This window comes from Malania oleifera, chromosome 12, assembly GCF_029873635.1.
Source record: "Malania oleifera isolate guangnan ecotype guangnan chromosome 12, ASM2987363v1, whole genome shotgun sequence".
NCBI classification, from domain to species: Eukaryota; Viridiplantae; Streptophyta; class Magnoliopsida; order Santalales; family Ximeniaceae; genus Malania; species Malania oleifera.
The window spans coordinates 17,972,938-17,998,087 of record NC_080428.1 but is presented as its reverse complement, the minus strand read 5'-3'; the positions used below and the strand labels follow the sequence as shown (position 1 = coordinate 17,998,087).

The window sequence follows — 25,150 nt, the reverse complement described above, 5'->3', positions numbered from 1 at the left end:
TCATCGTAAGAACTGAAAGGCAAATTCAACGATTGCTTAATCTAAGAATGCCGAAGAACAGATACGATGCTGGAGAATGAAGACGACTGAGATATGACGTTCAAGACATGCTAGAGAAGATAGAGATGACAAACACTACGAAGACGACAATCAGAAGAAAAGAGAGGCAGCATCAAAAAAATGTCGCCAAAAAATCAAGAACCTACTGAGATGACGCTGAAGATTGAACGATGCACTGAAATGGGGCCGAGTAAGGCAAGTCTGCCGGAGACTACCCAGAAGTCATTGGAGAGACAGAGAGCATGCCGAAGAGGATAACAGAGCTTTGGAGAAACTGCTGTGAGCATTGGCGATATTGGAGAAAACTAGCTGAGAGAGACAGACGCTGGAGAAGATGAAGCTGGGACGACGAGAGAGACCTACAACAGAAGATAGAACCAGATGAGCAGCGATGCCGGAAAGGAGAGAGACCACGGGAGATAGCTGGAGATGAATTGCAGAGAAGCAGTATTCGTAGAAGCACGATGACGACGTCAGTGCAGGGAGGAACGAACATGATGACGACTTCAGTGTAGGGACTAGGAGTTCCGACTGAACGACAACGATGAGGTTCGAATGTTGAACAACATCTGCAGGGAATGACAACGTTTGCAGAGGATGAAGAATGCCGAACGAAGACAAAACGCTGAACTAAGAAGAGATCGTCGGTGCAAACAACTGGAACTGAGAACAGATGAGAGAGAGATGCCCGAAAAAAAAAATAGAGAGCTGCGAGATGAACTGAGAGACCTACGAGGGACTTGAGACAAGCAAGAGAAGACTACTGTCGAAAAACAGAGAAAGACGAGAGATTTGCAACTTCGGAAATGACAAGATTGCTGTTGACGAGAGAACTAAGAGAGAGACGACGACGACGAACACATATGATGGCTGTTGACGCTGAACGACGAACGACCTAGCAACGAATAGCCACAATGAAGATTGGCGTCTCTGATACCATGTTAAATTTGGAGAAAGTCATTTTTCTATCTTATTATTCAACATTACAAGGGTGTATATATATACATGAGTCAAGGAATAAGATCCTAAATTACTCCTAAATATCTGCTCTATAATAATTATACAATAATTGAAAAATGGAAAGTGTAGATATTTCTCTAATAAAAATCAACCAAGAAACCAAAGAAAATGAACATTTATGGCCCCCACGGGCATGGCGTGGTGGAAAGACATTAGCACGTAAGAAGGAGCGTTGGTGGTTCAATTCTAGGTAGATACACTTACAGAGCCAGTGGTACCTGTGGATGGTGAGAGTTTACTCTATGAGCCAGCGGAGACCGTGGATGATAAGAGTTCGCTCTGTGGGCCAGCAGGGATCATAGATGGTGAGAGTTCTTTATGAGCCAGTGAGGACGATAGATGGTAATGGAGATGTGTCTCGGGAGTCGGGTTGGTTGAACGTCCAACTGATGCACGGAAGCTGTGTTCATATCCGGACTTTACTTTGATTAGCGAGACCTGGAGGCGAAGGACATTGATTTGTAAGTTTGGTGCCGCACTAGGGGGTTCGAAGGGTTCGTTGGTGGCTAGAGTTCCAATGTAATAAAAAAAAAGAACATTTATGAAATAAACATCATTTTATTCATAAAACACTAACATGCAAGTCTAAGTCCTTAAAAAAAACAACAACAACAACAATTTTTAAGCACCTAATACTCATTCACCAAAATCATTAATCCATTCACTCAAGTAAGATTCCAATCTCTATCAAGGATAAAATGAAATCATAGTTTGAAACTTTTATACCTTGTAATATCTCCAATGGCTACTAAATCCATGCAGCTTAACTAATAAAATATAGAACACAATATACACAACCTGATCTATTGTACACCATTTATTAAATTGAAAGCCATACTCCATATTTACCCTATCCTAAATCTTACTTCTAAGACTATTCATAACAAGTTAAAACACAACATGGATTAGGTTCATACCTTGCGAAGAAGATTATTCTAGATAAAAGCTAAAGAATACCAAACTTCGATTTCCCACAAAGCATAATAAGCAAAGCCAACTTTGATTCCAAATAACATGTGAGAAGTAAAAACTTATCTTGATTTGAAAAATAAGAGAGCTCCAAACTTAATTCTACAAGAGCACAAGAAGCACCCAAAGGCAAGAGAGACACCCTCTCCTTTCCAATGTAGACACTCTCCCTCTCCTTGTGTGAGCATGCTCCCTCTCTCCCTAGCCTCTTTATTATTAAAAAAAAAATAAAGGGCTAGGGCTTAGCAATAGAAAATAGTTCCCAAGAGTACCCTTAGAGGTAGGGAGATTTGCCACCTTATCCTTTGGGGAATCCTAATAAATCTCAATCTTATCAAGAAAACTCATAAAACAAGGACAAACACTAATTGCCTCAAAATTAAGGCAAAGGCTTGATAAAAAATGGATATCAAGAACTAAAACTCATATTTTATGGTTTTTAATTGTTTTGGTAATTTATTGTTATAAAATTTTAAAATTCAAAATTAGTTTTTTTTATAGATTAAATCATTCATTTTATACATATTTAAAAATTAAAATTGAATAAAATGGTTATATGAATTTAATGAAAACTTCAAAATTTGGTTTTCAACATTTGTTTGTTATCATTTTAATTTTATGTTTTCATTTCTGTAAAGTGATTAAAAGGCTATGAGAACTCATTCATTTGCATTGTTCATTTTCTATTTTTTGTTTCTATTTTAGTTGTTTTAAAAAAAAATAAAAACCATGTTATATGGTTTTAGTTTGTTTTGTTAACTTGTTGTAAAATGTTTTAATATCTAGAATTAATTTCATAAATTATTTTCAATTGAAATGAAAGTAAAATGACCATATAAAGTTTAAACACAATTAAATTAAAAATATCCATAAGCTCAAAATTTTTAAACAATAATTAAATTTCTTATAATTTTATAATTAATTTTCAATTGCCATATAAAATAAAGTTATTGGTCTAAAGTGAACTGTAAAATATAATGATTAAGTGAAATAATTATAATTATTTTTAATTTTTATTATAATATTTTTAATTTGTCTATACATTCATTGTTTTAATTATATTTTTTAAATTGTCATTTGATTTAAAGGCAAAAATGAGTCTTTAGTCAATCAAGTTTTAAATTATTTTTAAATTTAGAAATAATAATCAAATAAGTTATTGGTTATGATTTTTAATTTTTGTTTTGACATTAATATCATATTAATTTTTTGCAAATAACTAAGAATTGATAAAAGAAGCAAAAAAAAAATAGCAATTATATATATATATATATATATCTTCAGAATTTATTTTTTCATTATATACAAAGAAAAGCATAAAATGAAAATAATATCAAACGAAAATGACATAAAACTAATCATCACCCGGCCCAGTTAAAACATAGCGCAGCGTGCAAAAGAACAGAAAAAAAAAGAAACGCATCTCGGCAGTTTTCCACTTCTTTCCTTCACACTCTTGAGGCGGAAGGGTTCTCTCTGCGGGCCAATCCCCAGATGTCAGTGGCGAGACCCTAAATCAAACCCTGAATTGTTGACTGTGCTCTCCTATATCATCTCCCAATCATGGGTTCAGGTCTGTATCAGTTTCTGTTTTTCTCACGTTAGCTTTCTCCTTACTTTCTCGGTTCTTTCACGAATTCAATTTCTTGGTTTTGTGGGTTTATTCTCTTGATTTTTGATAAAAGAAGCGCTCCTAGAAGATATTTTTTCTTTATTATAAATTGTACGTGATTTTTTTTGGGTTTTTTCCTGATTGTTGGAGTTCGCTGCGGTTCGGACTATGCTTGGATAGCTGATAAAACTTGGCTTAGGTTTTCTGAAATGATGAGAATATTTTCTTATTGTTCTGTTGGTTGGTGGTAAACAGATTTGATTTTTTATGGTTTGGTTTCTTTTCCTATGATTTCCCACTAACCAAATGCAGCATAAAGAAGGTAGCTCTAAAATTATAATTCATGTAGGGGAAGCATGTTCGATATTGGTTAGTTTGTCCATGCGTTGCTTCCCCGCTAATCTGAACTCTCATTGACTACCTTCCAAAAAAGAAATGAAAGAGGCGTCCATTTGTTTGGTTACCAAGAATACCGAGGAAGGGCATGGATTGTACTTCTAATGACTTTTTATTTGAACATGCTTTAAGTATGAGGAACTAAAGCCCAGTCATTGGAATAGCCTCAAATAATGAAAAATATAAGATTAGAAAACAGATATTTGTTTTATTTTCCTACATTATCTCAGCAACCAAACATGAGATGGGTGTTATTTATATTGCCTAGAAATTTCCTCCCCTAGATTCATTAGTCACGTACAGTGGAATACACTTTTTGATAGGAAAAGTAGCTTTATTGAAACTAGCAAGGAGAAACAAATACATTAAAAGGGAACAAGAAGTCCTCACTCATGAAAACAGAGTAAAGCAAAAAAAAACACCAACTTAATAAAGCCACCCAGTCTTGGTTGACATCCTGAAAACAACAGCCCTTAAAACAGCCTGTGCTATAAGCCCAAAGAGAAGCCAAATACTGCACCCTATCCCAACGAAGCCCCATAGAACAATGAAATGTTTGTGTGAATAATTTGTTATGAAGAAAATTAGGCATATAGTTTAATCCATGGAACATTCATGGGGCAATTTATAAAATTAACCAATAGGTTTTGAATATTGAATGAAAATGTGAATTTGTGAACTAATATAATTGAAACAGTCTTCAAATCTGATTGCTAAATTATCTCAGTCATTTGGTGACTAAGCATTGAATATGTGTGAGATAGGGTTTGGGTGATAAAGGGGAGTGGATCGTACATTTTTTAGGGGCTTAGTTATCCAATAGAGCCTTTGAATAGACCTCTTACCAAATCTACTATGGGAACTGGGAAGAGGAAATTCAACACCAATTAAGATGTTTACCAAACAAAATTGTATATTAAGTTTTTTATACAATTTGCTGGTGTCATTTTTTTATGACTCCTCTCTCCTCTCTTTTATTTCTCAATTTGCTAGCCTTTCTTGATGATAAATGATTTTGGAAAATTTCCTTCACATTTGCAGATGCGGACATGGAAGATTATGGATTTGAATACTCAGACGAGGAGCCAGAGGAGCAGGATGTTGACATTGAGAATCAATATTATAATTCGAAAGGTACTTTAACTGCCTCTTCTTAACTGCATTTTGACATTGTAAGCTTTTTCATTCATAATTGATTTTCACATGTTAGACATATTTATTGTTCTAAGATGTGCATCGGTTTTGTTGTTCATAATGAGATATGAGAACTTCTATGATTGATGTTTTATGGTTTTGAATTTTGTGTTGGTATGGTAGTTTTATGGAGTTGTCTGAAATATCCACTTCGTTTCATTAGAAAGAAGGAGTGAGCTAGTTACTATTAGTGGCAATAGAAGGGGAAGAGGTGAACGTAAAATAACTTGGAATGAGATAGTAAGGATTTAACAACCCTCAAATTGTTGGAGGAAATTGCCCACAATCATTTAAATTGGTGGAAAAGGATTCATGTGGCCGACTCTAGGAGACTAGGACTTAAAGCTTGGTTTGTTGTCATTGTTATTGATAAAACCCTAAGTAGCCAAAACTTGGATTTCTTGATGTGCATCCATGCTTGTGATGGAATTTTTGATCAGATAGTGTTCTTGCCTGCTAGTGCAACATTTTTAGAGAATTACAAATATAAAGTGTAATGTGCCTTTTTGTGTCATCCATAGAGAAATTGATGGCTGAGCTCAGATTTAGGCTTGTAAGCTTTTTTTGGTATTGGTAAACCCTATAAGAAAGAGAAACCAAAGTGAGTAATTATTGGTTTCCATTTTATGATTTGGTGAAACTTGGCGAAACCTAATCTTTTCCCATGTTTGGGAGGATGAATTTTGGTCCTTCGATTTGGATTTGTGTTCATTTGGATAAAATACAATACAAAATTGTATGGAGTGTGATGTTGGACAGCAATAGAAATTTAGATACTGAGATAGAATTATTGGAGAGAACTAGAAAGAAGAAGAGAAGAAGAGAAGGAGAAGAACAGAGAAAATAGGCTGCTGGACAGCAAAGAGAACGTAGAAGAGCAGAACAGAAGATAACAGGAAGAGAAGGGAAGAAGATGAGAGGAAGAGGAAGAGGAAGAAGAAGCAGAAGGAGAACTGTATGGGAGAGAGGGAAAACCAGTCAGGAAACATGATTCAAATCTGATAACTGTTTACTGTTCCATACAATACATAATCACACTACTTATACACCAAATACAGCAACTAACACAAATAGTTACAAAATAACCTCAACTAACATAGAAAATTACAAAATAACCCCGAAGTACTTAAAATACACAAATGACCCTAAACTAACTAAATTTTTAGAATAATAAAAAATTTTCTCATGCTAAAGTAACATCTAAGGATCTGCATTGTTGGTTCCCCCAACAAGCTCCCTTGTTAGAGAAAACTTGACCTCGAGTTCTGAAATGTCATAGTAGCTTTAACTCCATAAGTAAGATGTAGTTGAACATGGAGGCAAATCAAGAGGTGGCATGAACTGCACTGCATCGTCAATCACCACTGGAGAGTATTCAAATGATTCTCCGAAGTAGCTTAGAAGGCTGCAATGTCATATGATAAAGTAAAAAGTCCTCCAAACTAGGAAACAATTTAGTTATTAAATTTATTGGCAAGGAATAAGAAAAATTATTGATAATTGAGAAGCCATGCCTCCATTGCTGTCTCACTCCGGCTCTCTCATTCTCTGTTTCTGTCTCTCTCTTTTTCTGGCTCACATTCTTCCTCTCCCTCTTGCGCTATCGCTTGGTTTTTCTTTTCTTTTCTTTTCTTTTCTATGGATGTTAACAAAGTTTGAGATGGAGAACTCTCATCGACTCCATCTGGATTGAAAGCAAGACTTACTATCTGTGTTTGGAAAAATTGAGGAGGGGTTATAATCAATTGGTCGAGAAATCCCAATATATGAGCAAGTGGACTAGGATCATGATATTGGCTGCACGATGGGTTTGCAATTGCTTGTCCATGGTCTTCTCAAGATTAGAGTGGTTCATTTGGCATAAGAAGCTTGGTAAAATCTCCATTTTCTTACACTAGGGGCTTGAATGGGGAAAGTTGGTGAAGATATATTGAAGTTTTGTAGTTGGTGGTGATAGATGCAATGTAGGCTGCGAATGCCAGAATTTGATTGTGAAGAAACCTGTAGGTGCTAATGGTTGCTGGACTTGGAAGAATGTGATTGAAAAAGGTCCAAAGCCAAATAACCAGCCGGCTGGAACAATATTCACATGTGCCACCGCTTCCTATGAAAGGTTTTGAGGGAATTCTTATTTTTGAAGATGATGGATTGGGCAAAGTGCAGCAATGTACAGAAGAAATTTTGCCTATTCCTGTGGAAGAGGTTATTGTTCATAGAGTTATTGTTGGACAAGATTGTTTGGTTGTCTTATCCCAGCCGAAACAAAGTTTGTCTAGATGGTGGTAAAAGGAAGTTAAAGAAATGCCAGCAAATTATAGTCCTCTTTTTATTTTTTTAATGTTAGTATTATTATTGTTGTTGTTGTTATGAGGATGGCTTGTCTTCTCCTAGGTTGTATTCACTTATTCTTCTTTCTTAATGCAATTTCTTTTATTACAAAAAATTCCAAATCCGTTGGCAACTCAAGCAAATATGCAGTGGGTCCATATTCTAGAATGATGGATACTGTTTCACTAGATTTGGTTAAAAATGATGTGGAGGGAGAAGATGTGAGGGATGGAGGCACAAACTTACTGGATGGAGGAGAAATAATCTCAAGGGGATTTTCAGTAGACTTTGGAGCAACCATTTGTTCCTCATTCCTTGGGTTAGAAATGGTATTATGGAAAATTGAGGCTGTAGAGGAAGGTCATTGACAAGCATGTTTTCCATAGTGGTTGGAACTCATCTTGAAGTTCATTGCAAGTCTTAACAACCAAGTTTGGTGGCAAATCAAGGTCCATTTGTGGTCGAGAGACACCAGCAGTGTTTAGGGTGTCATTGAAGTCAAGTCTTAAGGCCTTGTCTTGATAGTAGGATTCATGACTCATCCATTAAAGAATCAAAAAATTGTGCACTAATAAATAATATGCAAATTTTATGTAGTCTTGATGCTCCAACAAATTGAATGGGCACCTCTCATATTTGATTGTTTATCATCAACAATTTAAGTATTCTTTTGAACATCTTGGGTGAGCCTAGGACTATGTCGTGTCCGTGAGAAACAGATTTACACTGATGGAGCTATTTAAGATTAGAATTGGTGTTATAGGTTGGTAGCTGGAGAAATCTCTCAACTTCCACAGCCATGTGGTAAGTCTCACAAAGCGTAGCAGGACGTTTTCAAATTTGCAAAATCATATGCTTTCTGATTTCATCCCCAGACATTTGGGTTCCTCTCTACGGACACACTAGAAGAAAGTTGCATAAGACTGCATAGTTGGTCCACTAATTGTTGAAAATTGCTAACTAAGTGGGAACTAGATATGTGGAATTAAATCATCATTTTCTTTCTTTAAACCAAAGAGCATATATGGGTCAATGCAGGCTTAAACAAGTTCCAATCAGGTAAGTGACATTAAATCAATTTCTATGAAGTCCAAGTAGTGCAAGTTTTTGCAACCTTACCAAAGGTCATTAGATGCTCGTAGATGCTCCACTGAATTTGACCTTCCAAAAATATGTATCAAACAATCAAAGTTGGATTTCTGTAGGCAACATCAAAATCTTGCAACAGGAAAACTATTTGTCATAGTAAATCTCAAAATACAGCAGCTGGGTTTCAGTCTGAATGCTGGCAGGGCTTAGAAACTCAGAAATTTGCATTGACAGTGTTTAAGATCTTATATATCTTGGAGAGAAGTCAAAGTATCATTAAAAAATCCAGAATATTGGGGCTAAATTCAATTTATTGCAATTCTGGAAAACGCAGAAGAGACTGGCAGTTTCTCCCATGTGCGTTGTTGGTGCATGGGGTGCATGTACTGCCATTGAGGTTCCTCCAGCGAGGGTCTTCTGGATTACAACAGATCAAGGGGTAGCGATCCTATTGGTAGTGGTGGTATGTCAAAATAATTCCAGGAAATGTGGAGTTTTGAAGGGCAGTCGGCTTGTAGAAGTCCTGGTAGTGCATGGGGCTACATCCCTGGTTGGATGAAAGTGAAACTGCATGGGAAGGCCTTTCGGAAGGTTCTTTACTGATGGTGAAGGACATGTTGTGATGATGCCTGTAAAAGGGAATTCAAAATTGAGGGGCACGACAGTAATTTTTTTGGAAAGTTGCACATAATGAACAGTGCTGCAAGCCTCCAAATATTCTTGATTTCTGTGCTTAAATTGTTGAAAAATTCTATTGTTTGAAGCAATATGGGCAGAAATTGGAAGTTAATTGCAGTTATTTTGGTGGTAGAGGCTTGAATTTTGGATGATTATTTGAAGGAGATGATAGCAGTTATGGATGAAGGACAGAAGAAGTTGTGGTTGAATCAAATTTGCTCTGATACCAAGTTGATGTAAGACACAAAGAAAGAGAGAATCATGGGAGTGAATTGGATAGAAGAAGAGAAGCAGAAAAGGAGAAGAAGAGAAGCAAAAAGTAGGCTGCTGGACTGCAGAGAGAATAGAGAAAAACAGAACAGAAAGTGAAGAGAAGAAGAAAGGAGGGGGGGGGGGGATCATTTGGGAAATCTGATTCAAATCTGGTGACTGCTAACTGTTCCATACAATACACAATCACACTACTTATACACTCGATGCTACAACTAACACAAATAATTATAAAAAAGCCCCTATTAAAAAAATTAGAAAATAGCCTAAAGTACTTAAAATATACAAAATAACCGTAAAATAAATTCTAAAAAACCAGAAATTTCCCAAACTAAAATAAAAATTCTAGCTACATTATAAACATCTAAAATTCCCTGTTGGTGGTTCTCCATCAAGGTATGCCTTCCATTTCCACAAAAATCCAAATTCAAGGCCTCAAATTCATCCTTCCAAACACAATTTTACGGTTATATATTCCACTCTGTCATGTTCACGCTTGTTCATTAAATTTTTAACTGAGCTTGAGCTGAGCTTAAGTTGAACCTACTTGTTCAAGCTTTTAAATTAAAGTTTCAATTAAGTTTGACCCATGTGGGCCGAGTTTTATTGTGCTCAAGCTTAATGGTTAAATTTGTAATAAACCTATGGAGGTCAAGCCAAGCTTAAACCTAGCTTGAATATACTTATTCACCCAAGCTTGCTATTGGGCTTTGGTTAATTCTAATTTATGGGGAAGCTTATTTGATAAATTTATGAAACAAATGTATATAAGTATAAACATGGAGTGGTATGGTGTTGCTACCATGCCAATATTCTTCTATTGGGCAATAACAATTTTTTGAGGGTGAATTAGTTTGTAAATTTTGTCTCTAAACTATTGGTACTCAAAGTACAAAGTTAAAGTTAGATTGTTCAAATTGAAAATTTAGGGATTGGGAAAGCGAAAAATGAAATTTTAGTACTAATCTTTCCAATATCTCCATTTATTTATTTATTTTTGTCTTGGGAGATTACTATTTGACATTTTTTTGTGGTATTTTATGTGTGATACTAAGAGGGTTCATATTGTTAGGCTGTTAGTTTAGAAGTGATAAGGACACCCAACTTTGAAGGTGATTGGGATTTGGACATTGGTGTCTAAAAACATCTCTCTAGTGGGGGAATGATTATTGAGGATCCCCTTAGATGTTATCTTCCTATTGTACGTGGTTATAAAAAGTATAGTAGAGGAAGTGGTTTTTTTTTCCTTCTTCTTCTTCTTCTTCTCTCCAAAGAGGAAGTTTTATTAAAGAGGCATCAAGGGAATGCCACCCATCTACAAAGGAAACAAATAAGAGATAGACATCCCTTTATCAAGAAAATCAAGGATTACAAAGGTGTCCCTCCCAACCAGTCCAGAATGCTAGCCATAGATCATAGCAATCCAATGGTCCACGATAGCCTAAATGGGAGAAATAGTTCCTTTGAAAGGCTCTTTTGTTCCTCTCTCCATATGGCCAAAAAATAGAAAGGGGAATGAGAGAGAGAGATTTCTTCCTTATTTGATTTGATTGCTTTCCAATCCAATAGGTCACCTTCCATCATAGCTGCAGTGATCCACTTCTTTTTGACCATGGGGAGCTCCACAATTTCTTGGGTCATGAACAATGCAGGAAAACATGATCTATCATTTACAGGCATAAAAAGCATTTATTGACAAGAGAAAATCCCGTATTTTATTTTATTTCTAAAGATAGTCCATGGTAAGGATCCTCCCAAGAGTTGCTCTCCATGTGAAAAAGCAACCTTAGTAGGGATTTTTGTCTTCAGAATAAGTTTTCAAGAGAAGTAGGTGATGCTCTCAATCAGGGAGCTAAGGTGTTTGTAGAATGAGCTGACTGTGAAGTTTCCATCCTTGCTCAAAACCCATTTGGGCTCAGCGGAAGTGGCCTGAATTTGATTCTTATGGAGACTGCTGAAAAAATCTGCAAGAGTATCAAGCTCCCAATTGAAAGAATTCTTATTCAAGGGAATATCCAAACTATCCCCTCATTAGCGAACTTCATGTGTAGGCTAATGAGGCATCTTCGTCACAAGCTAGCTTGAAGATGGTGGGGAAAGAGGAGCTGCGCTGGGATTTACCACACTAAATCTCATGTGAGAACACCACATCCACTCCATTCCCTTTATGAAAGTAAATAAGAGAGAAGAATTTCTCCCATCCTTTGATATATTTCCAAACATTTGAACCATGAGCTTCCTTCGGTTTTTTTGAGGTCCAACCATTATGATGGAGACCATACTTGATAGCAATGACATCCCTCTAGAAATGACTTCTCTTTTTCATGAATCTCCAAATCCATTTTTGTAGAAGGTTCTTATTAAAGATAATAAGGGATTTGAGGCCTAGGCAGCCCTTTTGATAATAATATTTGAAAATTTTGGCCATGTTCCCCACAAAGGATTCCTCTTTGGATACCCTTCAACCTCTTGGCAACTATACTGGGGATAGGGAAAAAATGCATGAAGTAAACTAGGAGATTGAACAAAGTACTTTTTAATGAGAGTGAGTCCATTGCCTTTAGATAAAATGTTCCTTTTCCATCTAGCAAGTTCCTTTTCAAACCTGCCAACAGTGAGTCCCAAACATCCTTATTCTTAAACTTGGCTCCTAACATGAGGCCAAGATAGGTAATAGAAAATGCGCCAAACTTATAACCAAGGAGACTTGCAAGCAAAGGTCCACAATTGCAAGTCCCCATCGAAATGATTTTACTTTTGTTTGAATTTACTTTTAAGCTTTGAAACCACTTCAAAACCAAGGAGAATGCATCTAAGATTAAGAATTTACTCAAGCTGGCCTAGTAAAAAAAAGAAAAAAAAAAGAAAAAAGAATTCGCTTAGGCTCACCCTTGCAAAAAATGATTAGTGTCATTTGCAAAAAGAGGATGGGTGGTTTCCATAGAGTCATTGTTCCCTTCGGTGCTAAGTCCCTTGAGAAGACTGCTTTCACTTGCATTAGTTATCATAAGACCCAAAGTTTCCATGACCATGATAAACAGAAGGGAGAAAGGGTTCACCTTGTCTCAGACCGTGAGATGAACTGAAGAAATCAATAGGGTAGCCATTTACCAGTGCCAAGAAAGATGGGGTAGTGATACCTTGATAGATCCATCTGCACCAAGATTCTCCAAAACCGATTCTTCCAAGAGTGTACAATAGAAAATTCCAGTTTACATGGTCAAAAGACTTCTCCATATCCAACTTGCATACCTCTCATCTTTCCCCAACCTTAATGTAGGCATCCGCAACTTCATTGGTATTCAATGCAACATCCATGATTTACCTACTTGAATGAAGGCATCGTGATGCTTTCCAACAACTTTTTGAAATTGCATGTTTGAGCCTAGCTGCAAGGACCTTGGAAAGGATTTTGTGTAAATTGCCAACCAAGATGATTGGGCGAAAAAAAGTCTTTGATGCTACAAGCCTCCGGTTTCTTAGGAATCAAGGAGATTAAGATTGAGTTGATACTAGACACAAAATTGCTGTTTCTATGAAAATCTTCCAAAACCCCAACAATATCTTGCTTGAGAAGGTCCCAGTTCCTTCATAAGAAAGCCATGTTAAAGCCATTAGGACTAGAAGCTTTCTCATACAATTTCCTCTTCCTCAAAAGGCTTCTCAAGCCATTTAGTTGTGGAACATCTTAGGCTTCTTAACTTAATGCCATCAATTGTTGGTTTGGGTGACTCTAGTTCGGTATACAAGGCTTTGAAGTAATTGCAAATGCCTCTTTTGATTTCCCTTTGATCCACCAACATCTCACTCGCTACTTATACTCTAGTTATCATATTGGATTTGCAGTGCACATTTGTTGCTCGATGGAAGAAACTAGTATTTCTATTCCCCTTCTTCAATCAAAGAGCGCTAGATTTTTGCCTTCAAGCAATTTCCTCTTAAGGCGATGACTTGGGCTAGATTTTTCTCTAGATCAAGCTTGTAGACCCATTCTCCACATTTAGTCCCTCCCGTTTTTCCTTTTCATCTAGGCATCCAACTCCTTAATGTTGTCATGAAACTCCTTTTTCCTTAGAGTGATATTGCAAAAACATTTTTGTTCCACCACTTCGATTTTTCTTTTTGCAATTTCAGCTTTGAGACAACCATAAAACTGGCCTCTCCTTCTATTTATAGCTCGGGCCACTAGTTCTTGACCTGTTCATCAAATCCTTTGTGTTTAAACTACATGTTCACAAAGCAGAAGGGGGTTGGCCCCCACTTGATTCCCCCTTTGTCAATAAGAATTGGAAAGTGATCTGAGATAGGGCGATGAAGCAAAGGGAAAGCCTCATGAGGTGTTCCTCCCAATTAGAGAGATTAGGAATCCATCAGTCCTTGAGTGTGAGGGAATCTCTCTTGAGTTTGACCATGTGATAGGACTGCCAATAAAAGGGGGAGGTCAACAAGAGCATAAGCATTGACAAAATCATAAAACTCTCCTGTATGCAAATAGATTCAAAAGATCTCCTAGTCCTTGCATGAGGATAAAGGATCATGTTGAAGTCACCACCAATAGCCCACGAATTATGTAGTTTTTCTTTAATTTTCACAAGCTCTTTTGACAAAAGATGTCTAGAAGGCCCTTCACCTGCACCAAAAACCCCAATGATATTCTGAACAAAATTGTCTTCTAATTATAATCATTAAAAGTTTGTTTCTCATGTTGCACTTTTTGTCATGCTTGTCTTAAAGTTGGTGATAATAATATTTGGTTTTGGGAAGTTCTATAGGTGGGTGATGTTTTTTGGAAGCCTTGGTGCCTTGCTTTTATTCACTTTCTTCCATTTATAAAGATCTGATTACTTTTATTCTTTGCAGGATCTCCTCTTTCTGGGATTTTAGTTTTTCAAAATCTAAATGAAAGACAAGTTGATGAGCTTGCTAATTTGTTGAAAGTTTTGGATTCAACAACAACAATGATAAGAAGAAGCCTTAAGTCCCACTAAGCGGGGTCGGCTATCTAAGTCCTTTTCCGTAAATTCATGCCGTTAAGGGCATTTTGCTCAACTGAATTAAAGAGTTGCTAGATCTTTCTTCACAAACTCATTCCTAATTAGTTTAGGTCTACCTCTACCTCTACCTCTACTAGTACCATTAACAATAACTAGCGCGCTCCTCCTCATTGGCACACTATTTGACCTTTGTTTCAAATGCCCAAATCATCTAAGCTGCCGCTCCCTTATCTTCTACTGGTGCTATTTCTAACTTCTTGTGAATATGTTCATTTCTTAATTTATTCTTAATGTTTTACCACTCATCCACCTTAGCATTCACGCAACAACTTTAACTTTTTGAATATGTTGGTTCTTTGTTGCCTAGCATTTGATCCATATACCATGGCTGGTCTTTTCATTGTCCTATAGAACTTTCCTTTTAGTTTTAGTTGTATCCTATGATAGCATAGCAACGCCTAAAGTAGTCTTCTATTCTACCCAACTTGCTTTAACTCTATTTATTACATAGTCATTAATTTCTCCTTACGCTTGGGTAATTGATCAAAGATATCGAAATCTATTAGTGTTGTTGATTTTTTGATTATCAAGTTTAATCTTATCTCCAATATTCCTCCTTAATATGGCTGGAATTACATTTTATATATTCAATAATGTTTCTACTTGTGCTAAAAACTCTAGATTCTGAAGTTGTTCTCCAAAGTTGCAATTAAGATTCTACCCCGCTCTTACTTTCATCAATTAGAACAATATCATTTGCGAGCAACATACACCATGGGTCCTCGGTTTTGATATTCCTAGTGAGTTCTTCAATCACTAAAGCAAATGGATAAGGGCTCAAAGTAGAACCTTGATGTACATCTCTTGTGATTGGAAATTCTCTAGACTCTCCATATGTTGTCCTAATACTAGTTGCCATTGTATCATACATATCCTTGATGACATCAATGTATCTACTAGAGTACTGCATATTCCCTTCTTTTCTAAAACACACTGAAGCACTTCCCTAGGTATTTTATCATATGCCTTCTCAAAGTCAATAAAAACCATATGCAAGTCTTTCTTCTTTTCCCCAAAATTTCCGATAACCTTCTTAGAAATAAATTGCCTATATTGTTGATCTCCTAGGCATAAAACTAAATTGATTCTCCGAGACCCTTGTTTCTTTCCTTGTTTTTTGTTCAATTACACCTTTCCACACTTTCATTGTATGACTCATGCTTAATTCCACGATAGTTATTGTTGACCCTAGAGTCGAGTCTAAAGGGGGGGGGGGGGGGTGAATAGACTCTTTCGCGTATTTTTGCTTTTCTCTACAAAATATAAAATCTTGGTAAGACGCAAATGATTATATCACAATAAATACAAAGTAAATCATGCACAAGATATAAATTAAAGAGAAGGGAGGAAAAGCTTAACACTGATGTTAATGTGGTTCGGTCCCTTGCCTACGTCCACGCCTTGAGTCACACTCAAGGTTTCCACAATCTCCTAAACAATCTCCTTCACCGGCGGAGAAGCCTTTACACGACGAGAACAAATCCCTTCACGCTCACACAGAGCCTTCCAGCAAGGTTCACCAAGAACCTTAATATAACAAGATGATGAAAATGATTTACAAAACAAATGCTCCTTGAATGAGCTGATAATTGATACAATCAAAATCCTCACACAACTCTATCAAGGTAATGTATCACATTAAGATTGAAGAGTAAGAGAGAAGTTGAGCACAAAGATGACGAACTAATTGAAGTGTGCTTGACATTAATATATGATTACTAAGATCAATCTTTAAACAAGCCTTTGGACTTGTATTTATAGGCAAAATGAGCTACTAGCCGTTTTATGGCCGTTGGGCTAATAAATTAATTGTTTACTTTGAAAACTAGTCATTTATAGCCATTGGGTGTAGAATCTCGATGCAAACAAACTGTCAATGGTTTTTCCCAAACCATCGACGGTTTTCTTAGGCAAAAATCTATTCTAGCTCTCTGCCTGAAATCGTCGATGCACTTGGGCCAAATCGTGGACGGTTTGCCCTGTTTCTTTATAAACTTGATTTTCTTGTTTACTTAGGTGCATAAAAATGGTTTTAACCCAACCGGGATCAAGTATATAAAAGATTTACAACACTAGGATGATTTAACTTGTCCCTTATGAAAACGTAGTAAGTATAGAATATTTATGTAAAACTCTTTGTTTTGTTCTTTGAAAACTCATTAAGTTTTGTTCTAAGAGTTTGGTGATATCCTGTATACTTTATAACCTAATATGAAATGCATTTGCTCAACTTTTGCTCAATGATCTTGCGTGAAACAATACCGCAAGAGTTATGGTAGTTCCTACCTCAAACACTCCCTATTACTTTATGACTTTGTTGGATGTGCTTGAGTTCATCCGAGTGATTATCTGCTTTGATCTTTTCTACTCGAATGTCCACTCGATCCGATCTTTGCTTTTGATCAAGTACCTTCATGTATTTGTCACTTGCACCTGTACTAACTTGATCTGCAAAGATAGGTTAAACTTGGAACTACAATTAGGTTAAATATCATCAAAATACATCAAATATGATTATGTAGCCACTAAGGCTAACAATTATTACAATGTTGAATATCATCTTTGTTTTTATATATAGGTATTAATGTGCTTTTCCTCCATTCCTCCATTCCTCTGACATTTTCTTGGTTTTTATAATGTAGTTGAATAGATTAGTTAACCATATACTTCCTATATTTCTAGATATTTCCAAGCATCAATTGGGATGTTAGTTGGTCCTATATCCTACTAACTTTTTAAAAGGCATCTTAAATTAAGTGACTCTAATTTTGCATATAAATTTTGGATTTTTAGTTTTTTTCTTCATTTGTCACTTCTTGGTTTAAAATTTCAACTTGAATTTCATTAAATTAATTATTAAGTATTTTCACTACGTCTCTTTTATGTTTTCCTATTTAATCAAGACATTATTCTCATATTTTATACATTTTACATTACCCAGACCCTTGCACTTTCTTTCCCTAGCTCTAAACAATTTATATGTCTCTTTCTCCTTCTTTTGTATCTAATCAAACGTATAAATTATCATAAGCTCTATGTTTAGCTTCACTAATGGCCTTTTCTGCGTCTTTATACTCTTTTGAAATTTTCCGTATTTCTACAAATTTTCCATGTTTATAACAAATTCTTTGTCTTTACGGCTTTTTGGACATCTTGATCCCACAGCCAGATTTCTTTGCTGCCTGAGGATCATCATTTTAATTCACCTAAAATCTCTTTTGTTATCTTTTTAACACTGCTAGCCATTCTATTCTGCATAGTGTTCACGAACTTCACATCTAACATATCCCCTCTAGTCCACTTACCCTCTTTTTGATAATTTAATCTTCAAATTTTTACTATATTTTCTCTTCCAACTACACCACTTAATCTTTTTGCATTGACTTATGCTGTTCTTTCTCTTTCATTTTTTTTGTGCAAACATCTAATACTGGCGCCGTATGTTGTGTATGCGAGCTTTTGCCTAGGATAACTTTACAATCCTTACAAGATAAACGATTTCCCTTCCTAGTTAAGAAAAAAATATGTTTGATTTTTATTTTGTCCACTCTTGAAGGTTATTAAGTGTTCTTATATTTTCTTAAAGCAGGTATTCATTATAACAATATTGTATGAGATGGAAAAATCTAAAATTATATCCTCAGACTTATTTTTTTATCTCCATACCCATGGTCTCTATGTATCCTCTCATATTCTTTATTGTGCTTTCCTATATGGCCATTCAAATCAGCTACTGTGAATGTGTTTCAGGCTCTGGTATCCCTTGTATAATATCATCCATAGCTTCCAAAAATTGTCTTTTATGGTTTTCTGTTAAGCCTAGTTGGGGAGCATATGCACTAATGGCATTCATTATCTCTTGGCCTGTAACTATGTTGATTTTTATGATCCTATCCCCTAGTTTTTTAAATCCTGATTTTCCAAATTTTCTAATTTTCTCCTCTACCTACTTTGTCTCTTGGAGGCAGATTGCGTTAATATTTTTCTTCTTATCATTATATTGATTTGTACCTTAATTGAGGTTTCATTCACATATTTGGTCAGGGAATAATTATGGTTCTCCCCTTCTAGATTTCTTTTTCTCTGATTATTGAAATCTTCAATTTCAATGATGTTATTTGGAAGGCTACAGTTCCTTTTAAGATCAAGGGCATTTACTTGGACTTTGAGTTTCAAAAAGGATTAATATGATTGACTTATGGTAGATTGGGAGAGCCTATAAGACTATTAGCTCAGAAACTTGAATGATCTGTTAAGACTAACAAGACAAATAAAGACCTTTCTATGTTGTTGGGTGGCTAGACAGCTGCAAATAACACTTTTTTACCTTGTTTGGTGAGGTGTAGTTGATCCCACAAGGAGTCGATGTTTTTGTGTTGACGAAGTTTTGTGGTTTCGGAAGATGCAAGAAAGTCCAATTTTGTGGGTATGTGTTTTACATGCTATTTTTGGACATTTTGTATTGGGAGAAATGTGATAATTTTTAATGATAAGATAACATATTACTATTTTTCATGGAATATAGTGTTTTCCTAGCTTCATTTTGGTGTTTGGTATTTCGGGGGGCTTCTTTGTCTGATTTGTAAAGGGATTTGAGGGCTGCCCATTTGTAATAGTCTTCAGTTTTTTATTGTAGGATGTCTTGTTCTCTAAATATTGTACTTTTGTCCTTTTCTCATTAATGAATTGCTTTTGTTATGATGTTTATTTAGATTAGATGGGCATGTATATATATTTGTTGGATTATTTGTTCACTTGCTTGTGCAGTCGACGCTTTGATGCAAACTGATAATGCTAATCCTTTTGCCTTAGTTTCTATATTGCATAGTTTTGAAATGTGTTTGTAGTACTCTTCTTGGAAGGTGAGCATAAGCAAGGCCTAATTCACAAAGGCCTTGCATTCTGAGGGTTAAAACGATTTGTCTTGTGATGTGGCTTTTAAACACAGGTATTCCTTTTGATGTTCTGAAGAGTGTTGATGATGTCTGATGTCTGGATAAAACCTTTGTGCCTTTATTGAACCTTGTTGAAAATCACCTGTCTTTGGGTTGTCTTTGTGCCTGTTTGGTTCATAGTAAACTGCTTTGTCTTATTGAAATGTCACCCATCTCTCAGGAATTTTTTTTCAGTTCATGCAATAAATTGTTGTACTTTTAGTTTCAGTTATGTTTGATCATGCCACCGAGCTTTATTAATCATTACCTTTCATCCTAATTCATAACTTTCAAATTATTGTGGATTTTGTGGGATCAAGTTATTTTGGAAAGTTAAGATTACTTCAATATATGCTGTGTAACATATGTGGCACCTGTTTGTGTGGAATTGAAGAGAATCTGGTTGGGAGCAAAAATGTTCGTCCTCAAAGGGCTAATAAACTCATTATTTATTCATAATATTGGTTTCTTTTACTGTAGGTATGGTTGAAACCGATCCAGAAGGTGCACTTGAGGGTTTTGCTGAGGTTGTTCGCATGGAACCCGAGAAGGCAGAGTGGTAAGCATCTTCTATTGTGAAATTTTCTGTGAAATTAGGACATGAAAATGATTTAGACTTATAAGAACTTCAAAAGGTTTTGTGTTCGGCTTTCTCATGTTATCTTTTCTGCAGTTTCAGTGGTCTTCTGATATTTTATGGGACCAGTGCTGGTTTTTTGTGGCATTCATGACATCTTTTTAACAAGCATTAGGATTTCTTCCCTTCTGAAAGGCATTGTAAATGTGTCTTTAACAGATTTGATTGGCCTTATTTTTCTCTAAAATATTGAATTTGTTTACCCTTCAGTTAATTTTTGGATTTTGGTTGTAGATGTGCTGAATTCCACTGAATTCTGATGAGTTTATTCTATTCTAGATCTACTGAAGTTTAAAATAGAATTGTACATCCAGATCTACTGAATTTTAATAAAATGCCATGACAAGTGACCTTTATATTTTTTGAATTAATGTTTTGATTTTTAAAGTTTTGTTTACTTTTAACAGTAAAAACTAGTTTTGCTAATTGAAGGGAGAAATGACCAGATAATTTTTATACCCATGACATGCTAATGAAAAGCAGCAGCAGAAGTCGTGGGAAAGGGAACCTAAAAGTTGGAATTATGTAAACTTCTGAATTAACTTTCACCGATGAAGTTCCATATACATCTTATTACAAAAACCTTCAGCTACGAAGTTTGGTGTCTTGTTGATTCTAATGCCCTTTTTATAGTGGCTTGCAATTGGGCACCTACGATTTTGTTAAGTCCTTTCCATTTGTTGCCTGTGAGATGAAAATAGAAGTCGTTTAATGAAAGTAACAAAAGTAATTAAGTTAGAAATCTAAGGGGAAAAGGATTTCTTGGACTCATTAAATCGTCGAGTCATTCTGGGATCACAGCCCACTAGTTCTCTGTATGTATGGTTTGAGTGCCTCCTGCATGCTGTGCACTGGTGAAATTGTTTCCTTGAAGTTACAGTGTGCACTTATATTTGTTGTTTTGCTGCCATTTTTTGTTGTATTTGCATTTTAGAATTTCAAGTTATAATCTGATATGATTATGAGCTTTGTTGTGTTAATTTTAATTGAAAAGTGCCTTTGTTTTCGGTCCACTTGTTTATTTGTTTGGAGGGGGGGCCTTGGAATCAACGGTAAGGTTACTCTTTTGTGACCAATTGGTCATGGTTTCGAGTCAAGGCAAACAGTCTCTTTGCATAAAAGCAAGGGTAAGGCCGTGTACACTGTGGCGACCCTCCCTCTACACTTGCAAAGCGGGAAGCCTTGTGGTCTGGGTTGTTTATTTGTTTGTTACAGGCATAATCAGGTTTACGTGAGAAACTAGAATTTGTTAAGATTATAAATCATTGCATATTGGTTCACCAGAGTTTTTTGTAATTGTTTCATCAGGGGATTTAAAGCTCTGAAACAAACTGTTAAGCTTTATTATCGGTTAGGACGTTATAGAGAGATGATGGAAGCCTACAGGGTGATGTTGACATATATCAAATCAGCGGTGACACGAAATTATAGTGAAAAATGTATAAATAACATCATGGATTTTGTTTCTGGGTCGGCTAGCCAGAATTTTGGGCTTCTGCAAGAGTTCTATCAGACCACTCTTAAGGCCCTTGAGGAAGCAAAAAATGAGGTTCGATGTTATGCTGGATTAACCTTTTCTTACTATTCTTTGCCCTGGATATTAATTTTATATCATGTTCCTTTCTTGTTATGCAGAGATTGTGGTTTAAAACAAATCTAAAGCTCTGCAAGATTTGGTTTGACATGGGTGAATATGGGCGGATGAGTAAGGTATTTTTTGGGAAGATGATGACTGTTTTATGACGTCATAAGGTAGTATAATGATTGTTTGAACAATTATAGATTTTGAAGGAACTCCACAAATCCTGCCGAAGGGAAGACGGCACAGATGATCAGAAGAAAGGAACCCAGCTGTTGGAGGTTTACGCCATAGAGATTCAGATGTACACTGAAACCAAGAACAACAAAAAACTCAAGGTCGGGGGGTGGGGGAATACTTGCTCCTTAATTCCGCTGTTAATATAGTTGATTAGTTAGCAGCAATCCATTTTGACTGTTCCATTCTCATAGTCTGATGAAGAGTCTGTTGGACATCCTGTAGAATTATAAATTATAAATGATTTATTATTTTTGAAGGTACAAATTCATTCATGAGGAAAATTCCATCATCAAAAATGACATTGGGTAATAAGATTTTTAAAAATGAAACCCTATAAATAAAATAAAAATGACCTAGAAATGTAACCTCCATGCATGTGACAAGTAGGGCTTGGATTTGTTGCCATGAGATAACTGCACTTTCAAGTGTAATGCTGCAGAATACGGACTGATGGTTTCACTTTGTTGTGGCCTTATGTGCACTGAATTAATGGTCTTGTTGAGTGTGGTTGGAAGCAACTTTCATAGTGAGTCCCAAATTCAAGACATTCTTGCTTTCTTGTTCTCTGTAAATTTGGTTGAATATGCATTTCAAGCTCAGTATGTAGGCTCACATGCTCCAAAATTTTTGGGCGCTTACTGATTGCAATTCCAAACTCCTAATTTTCTGCATCCCTCTCACTAGTTTAGTAATACTTCATTTGAAATTCTTAGTTTGAATGATTATTATGAGTGGTCTTCTGTTAACCACACAGTTTATCAATAATGTGTTTGGTTTCTTTTCCTTTGGGTTCTATGGAAGAAGAATTGTACTTTTTTAAGGATCAAGTTATTCCATGTTAGTGGAATGGCTGCGGCGATGATTAGAGGCGACACTGCTCCGACTGCGAAGCTGCACCAACACTGCTCAAACAGTGTTCTGACACCAAAAAAGTATCAGTTGCTCCTTTGATGGTCTTCTACAACTGCTCCTCTCTTCAGTCTCTTCGTTGTGACCATGAGCATGTCATCAGAGATTGTCAAACAAGGTTCTGTTATCAGCTTCCGTCAATCCAAAACCTTTGCTATGAAAACAAGATGGGGATGCACTCCACAGTTAGGGTTGATCGCAAGGTCTTCAATGTGTATCCTATTGACTCCTCTACATATTCCTTTTCGGAATTCATAGGGAGATTTGTTTCTTTTACCTTACTGAAGATGAGGAACTCGTGGGTTTTGAGGTTGTTGGGAGTGCTCAGTGACAGAAGACGATAGCTTGACAAGTTGGGCAAGGGGGATCTGTGTTTAGAAGGGTCAGCATGAGCTTGCGCTCGAATGAGAGGGGCAGATACCTGTGTATATAGAAGGGTTTTGGAGGTAAACACAAGAAATATTTATGAATTCTTGAAGGCAACCAGAGAGCGGGTTGGAGATGTCTCCTCACAGTGATGTTGGGACTATCGATTGAGCATGAAAAGTTAGTGTTGAAATAAAAAACCCAAATCTGCAGGGTGCAGAGTGTGGAGCTTCCTAATCTATTGGTCCAAGGTGAAAAGGGACAAGGTTTGGAAGAGATTGATATTACAGAGATTAGCTTCCTTTTCTGGGTGCGGATTCCTTGTATATAGGCAAGGAGGTTTCAAAATTTAAACTTGATAATGGGCCAGATAGAAAGAGGCTTTCTCAGAATGGGTTAAGAAGGATACTCCATAAATTGGTATCAAAAGATTAGAAATCAAGCCCATTCTGGGAGAATACACTAGGCCCTGCTGGAAAAAAAAATACATGGCCTGGATGTGACGCCTCAGAAATTAGTGATGGGCCTTTTCAATCAAGATGGGTTGGCTGTGTTGATGACAAGGTAAGGTGGGGACTAATGGGTTTTCTGTGCAGAATGTAGAGGTAGCTGATGAGCAGGAAGCAGTTCTGCTCAAGCGGAAGGAAGAACGAAATTACACCACAGAGCTTCTTTGCAACAGAGTAGATGAAAATAACTTTCCCATTAGTAACCCTTTCTCTTTTTAATGTTCTGATTTTAGGGAGAAACAGAGGGCTATGGCAGAGGGAGTATCAGAGGCTGGTTCATTCTCTGAATTGGAAGATGATTTGAGTAGCCTATGTAATTTTGAGAGGGGCCTATTGGTTGACCAATTGAGAGCTAAGTTTGACTTTGAAGGAGAGGGTGGCTTGCTGCAGCCTTATGGCGGGGATTCTGAAACTGAAGATGAGGAATTGGGGCAGAATGTTTTTCCCTTAAAGAATGCACATTTGAGCTCTGAAACTGCACAAGTAGGTAAAGATGATCTCAATCACAGCTCTGGCCGGACGATAGCTTTAATTGGTGAGGGGCTTTTGTCCTATGACCCTGAGCATATTGACAACATGGTGGACATCTTGGCCATTCCATATTTTGTTGGGAGGGATAATAATGATGAGACAAATAATCAAATGGAGGATCCATGTTCCTTTAGATCTAGAAAAGATATTCTTCGCTTTCCTGTTCAGTCTGTTCGTTCTTTTGATATTCTATGCCAAAGAGAGGGTTATTCTAGGTGAGACGCCTTTGGGTTTAACTTGGGAGGAGGTGAGAGAGACTATAAAGACCTGTGAAAACTCCTAGATGACCTGATTTTAAAATTAGTAGATTTCAAAGTTAATGAGGTGAGAGTGGGTTTGAGCCCTAGAATGTATGAGAGAAAAAGAAGAAAGTTTGGAGAAAAATAAGAAAGTTCAGAAATAATAAAAAAACCGAGCCTCTTCTATTAATTATGGGGGTGGTAAGGGTGTTGGTAAGGGTCGTAAATGTGTTAAGTTATGAAGATTATTAGCTGGAACATGAGAGGTTTAGGGTATATTAGGAAGAGGAGTTTGATTAGGGAGGTTTTGACAAAGCAACGTTGCAACTTGCAGATCGGGGTTTGTTAGGAGCATTTGTGATGACTGTTATAGGGATTGGGCTTTCTTACCTTCTTAGGGTTCGTCACGGGGTATTCTTTTTTTTAAATGGTAAATTATATTGATCAAAGGGATATGTACAGAGTAACTCCGGGGATACCCCAAGCAAGGAGGCCAAAGCTCCAATCAAGACGAAAATCATCAAAACTAGGAAAAA

At 36.3% G+C, this 25,150-nt stretch overlaps 1 protein-coding gene across 1 annotated transcript in view; it reads left to right on the top strand.

Annotated features, from left to right (window-relative positions):
* The first annotated feature begins 3,425 nt into the window (after positions 1-3,425).
* LOC131144074 (COP9 signalosome complex subunit 2) overlaps positions 3,426-25,150 on the top strand; it is a 36,629-nt gene continuing 14,904 nt past the window's right edge. The window contains exons 1-6 of the mRNA XM_058092446.1: positions 3,426-3,622; positions 5,099-5,191; positions 20,085-20,163; positions 21,550-21,790; positions 21,877-21,951; positions 22,024-22,158. Coding sequence (XP_057948429.1) covers positions 3,613-3,622; positions 5,099-5,191; positions 20,085-20,163; positions 21,550-21,790; positions 21,877-21,951; positions 22,024-22,158 — 633 coding nt within the window. The 5' untranslated portion in view covers positions 3,426-3,612. The remainder of the gene's footprint in view (positions 3,623-5,098; positions 5,192-20,084; positions 20,164-21,549; positions 21,791-21,876; positions 21,952-22,023; positions 22,159-25,150) is intronic.